This window comes from Vipera berus, assembly GCF_964194415.1.
Source record: "Vipera berus genome assembly, chromosome: 3".
NCBI lineage: Eukaryota > Metazoa > Chordata > Lepidosauria > Squamata > Viperidae > Vipera > Vipera berus.
Window position 1 is genome coordinate 178,095,164 of NC_138204.1, and position 3,866 is coordinate 178,099,029.

General features: G+C 37.6%; 1 protein-coding gene across 1 annotated transcript; it reads left to right on the plus strand.

The window, feature by feature from the left end:
• Nucleotides 1-1,456: 1,456 nt before the first annotated feature.
• On the plus strand, nt 1,457-2,569 carry FAM110B (family with sequence similarity 110 member B; the record flags this gene model as incomplete). The annotated part of the gene is made up of 1 exon (XM_081322215.1): nt 1,457-2,569. The coding sequence occupies one exon, from the start codon at nt 1,457-1,459 to the stop codon at nt 2,567-2,569; it is 1,113 nt and encodes a 370-aa protein (XP_081178341.1).
• Nucleotides 2,570-3,866: the final 1,297 nt, after the last annotated feature.

A 3,866-nucleotide genomic window follows, 5' to 3' on the forward strand; every position in this document is an offset into this window, starting at 1 on the left:
TTTTTTACATTTTGTTTATATCTATTTCAAAACAAGTTATAAAATCCAACTGAAATTCTGCTTTGCAGATAATCAGATAGAAATCTTTATAGAAACCAGTCAGCAATATTTATATAGTTTATCACTGGTTGAGAATAAAGAAATGTTCTATTGTGAATGGTATTTTTGTTTATTTATTCAAACAAATCAGAAGCATTATGGCAGCAAGAAGTTAATTTAGCCATGAAAAGGTTACTTCTTTGGCTTCATTACATGTCATTTATAATAATGAAACATGAAAAGATTTTAATTTGTAATAAGATAATCAGTCGTGGCTAATCATGGTTTATGACAACACTGTTGTTCTGTATTACTTTACTGAGAGTTGAAATGGAATATTTTAAAGCTGAAGATCAAGATGAGGCAATATAAAGGGAATCAAACCATTTGTTTGAAGGGAAAAGTTAATATTTTTCCTGAGAGTTTAATATAACTCCATAAGCATTATTAAAATTAACTTGAGTTGCTATTGCAATTTTAAATGATAAATTAGCCTTGCTACCACTTTAATACCAAAGCAGTTACATAGTAAATGGCACCTAATAGAACTTGCAGTATATATATTACAGTTGTTTAATTACAATTCTATCATACTGGCTTAAACAAATTTTCTGCTGAAACTGGAATTATGTCTTCTCATAGCAGTCACCAAATACTAATAGACAATAGACATTTTATTTTTAGCTAAAGCTTGTTTCACTCTGCCTGCTTACTCAAACGATAACACCGCTTTAGGAAAGCCAGAAGCCATATACTGTAAATCATGTATACAGTATAAGCTTGGAAGTATGTAACTGTAATATTTTAAATCATTTAAATTAACCCTTGACTTAAATTGTGAGAAACTGGTATCACAATTAAATGCATGCTTATACCTGAATAGAAGAGCAGCAGTCCTTACTTTGCTTACAGTCTTAGTAAAAGGTATGCTTTTCAGTGATGATGTGAAAACGCATAAGCTAGAATAACCCACTGCTTTAGCTCAGCCAGCAAATGAAGGGGTGGGGAAAGAGGGCTCTGTTGCTACAGTGCTGATATCACACACCATTGCTAACATGTGGTTGGCTATTTTATGTTTCAGATCACTGCTTGTAGTGGAACACAAAGAAACCGCAGAGACTTCCGCATCCTTCAGTGAGAAGAAAGAAACCAACAGAGCAAGATTAATACTGGCTTGTTTCTGGTGGCTTGTTTGTACAAAAGCCGCCTGGGGAGGGGGGGGTGGAGGGCAGAAAAGAAGGAAACATCCCTGATATTTAACAAGCTGTGGAATGAAGCACTGCTGCTTCTCCTGCTAACCTTCAGATTCCAAGGTTCATCTGCTATTCATTGTGCTTAATATACATGTTTCTGCACCGTGCATTTAGAAGATCCCAGAAAGGAATTCAAAACGGCTGCGGGGGAAAAGCCACCAAACATGCCTACAGAAACACTACAGACAGGTAGCATGGTCAAACCTGTCAGTCCTGCCATCACTTTCACTTCAGCTGTTCCTCTCCGCATTTTAAACAAAGGACCTGATTATTTTCGCAGGCAAACGGAGCCTAATCCAAAAAGACTTAGTGCCGTGGAGAGGCTGGAAGCCGACAAGGCAAAATATGTGAAAAGCCAAGAAGTCATCAACGCCAAACAAGAACCTGTGAAGCCGGCAGTGCTTCCAAAGCCGCCAGTATGCCCTGCAGCTAAGCGAGCCTTGGGCAGCCCTACCTTGAAAGTATTTAGCAACAATGCAAAGACTGAGAGTGGTTTCCAGAGAGAGAACCTGAAGTTGGAAATTTTGAAGAATATTATAAACAGTTCAGAAGGCTCCAGTTCAGGTTCAGGTCACAAACACAGTTCGCGAAATTGGCCTCCCCACAAATCTGATACAGGAGACTTAAATCGTCACTCCTTTGCAGAATCCCTAAAGGTTTATCCCACCCAAGGTTCTAACAGTCCTCAAGAAAGCAGCTCCAGTGTGAGCAGACGGCTACTGGACCAATCAGCAGAATCTTTCTTGCATGTTTCACATAGTTCCTCAGACATTAGGAAAGTATCCAGTGGTAAACCTTTAAAAGCAATACCCTGCAGTAGTTCAGCTCCACCTCTGCCTCCAAAACCCAAAATTGCAACCATCACTACGTTGAAATCGCCCGAGATGGACTCAGTGGAATCCACTTGTGGAGTCAGCAGACGACCTTCCCTTCAACGATCGAAGTCGGACTTAAGTGATAGATACTTTAGAGTCGATGCAGACGTTGAAAGGTTCTTTAACTACTGTGGACTTGATCCTGAAGAGCTTGAAAATCTTGGAATGGAAAATTTTGCAAGGGCTAACTCTGACATTATCTCTCTCAACTTTCGCAGTGCAAGTATGATAAGTTCGGACTGTGAACAGTCTCAGGACAGCAACAGTGACCTTAGGAATGATGACAGTGCCAATGACCGTGTGCCATATGGTATTTCTGCAATAGAAAGAAATGCCAGAATCATCAAGTGGTTATACAGCATCAAACAAGCTAGGGAGTCACAGAAAGTGTCCCATGTGTGAGTGGGTGTTGGGGAGGGGAGGGGGGAGGCAAAGAAAGACTAATTTGTGTATATTCAGTTGTGAAGGGTTGTGAAGTCTACTTGAAGTCTTAATACACTTCTCAGATCTCTTTTTATGTTCCTTGTTGTGCAATGTTTTCAAGTTGCATGCCTGTCAACATGTGAACTGACCTGGCTTCTACTTGAATAATAACTAGCTGCAGAGCCTGGCTGAGCATACACACATTATCTGCCAAAAGTTTAAGACCAGAATCTAAACAGGGCTTTTGTTCTTCAATAAATTGTTTACATTAAATGGCAATATGGTTTCTTTATAATAGATTGTAGTCTCTTTAAGTTGTGTTTTTTTAAAAAAAATATATTTGGCCACTTTTGGTGTTTTAAGCACAACTTAATTTGCTTAAGAAAGAAAAAGGGAAGACATTTCAAAAATAAGGTTATAATAAACCTTAGCTAGAACCGCATAGTAGTATGGATCAGATGAATTTTCTGTTACCTACAATGCATAATGCATCTTGTTTCATTATTTTTTTTCTTTTCAAACTATGTTCCATGGTTTTCTGTTTTAATATTCTAACCAGAGACCCCTTCATAAACACATTCTTCCTATGGTCTTTTTCATATACTATAAGTAGCTAGGAAAGTGTTTCAAACTTTTTAAACTACTATTGTGGATTATGATAAAAAAAGATCTGCCATATCTTAGTTTCCCTAATAAAGGGCAATTTGTTTTGTTGTTGTTGTTTGGAAAATAACTAAGATAGTGAATAATGAAAACGATGATGCCTTTAAAGGAAGGTTCCTTGTCTTAAACTTTTGACAGGAGTTGTTAAATCCTGTTTGCTTATCTTGAATGCCTTTAAATAGACAAAGCACATCATGATTACAAGCTCCTGCTGCTGACTACATTTTTGTAGACCTGTTTGAGCATTTCATGAATAGAAAATGGAAATACACAGCCATAGCAGTGTAAGAACGTCTTACCCAAAAATTAAACACACAATTTAGCTGAACTATATCTGAGAAAGTGTCATTATGTTGTCTTAACTATGTTATATCTTAAGGCTGTGGAAGTTTGTTACAGCTCTAGGAACTGTAGAAACATGACAGTATGTAGCTTTATTTTTGGTTGTCCCTTATTCCTGTCCCTCCAGTGTTCAGTGCTGCACGTCAATCTTTTTTCTTTTCTTTTCTTTTTTTTTACAAACTTGTGTCTTCCCAATGGTTTAACTGTCACATCAATGTGGCAGTTGTGGTGCATAGCAGAGAAGTTAAAAGTGCAGTGGTCTGTTTCATTA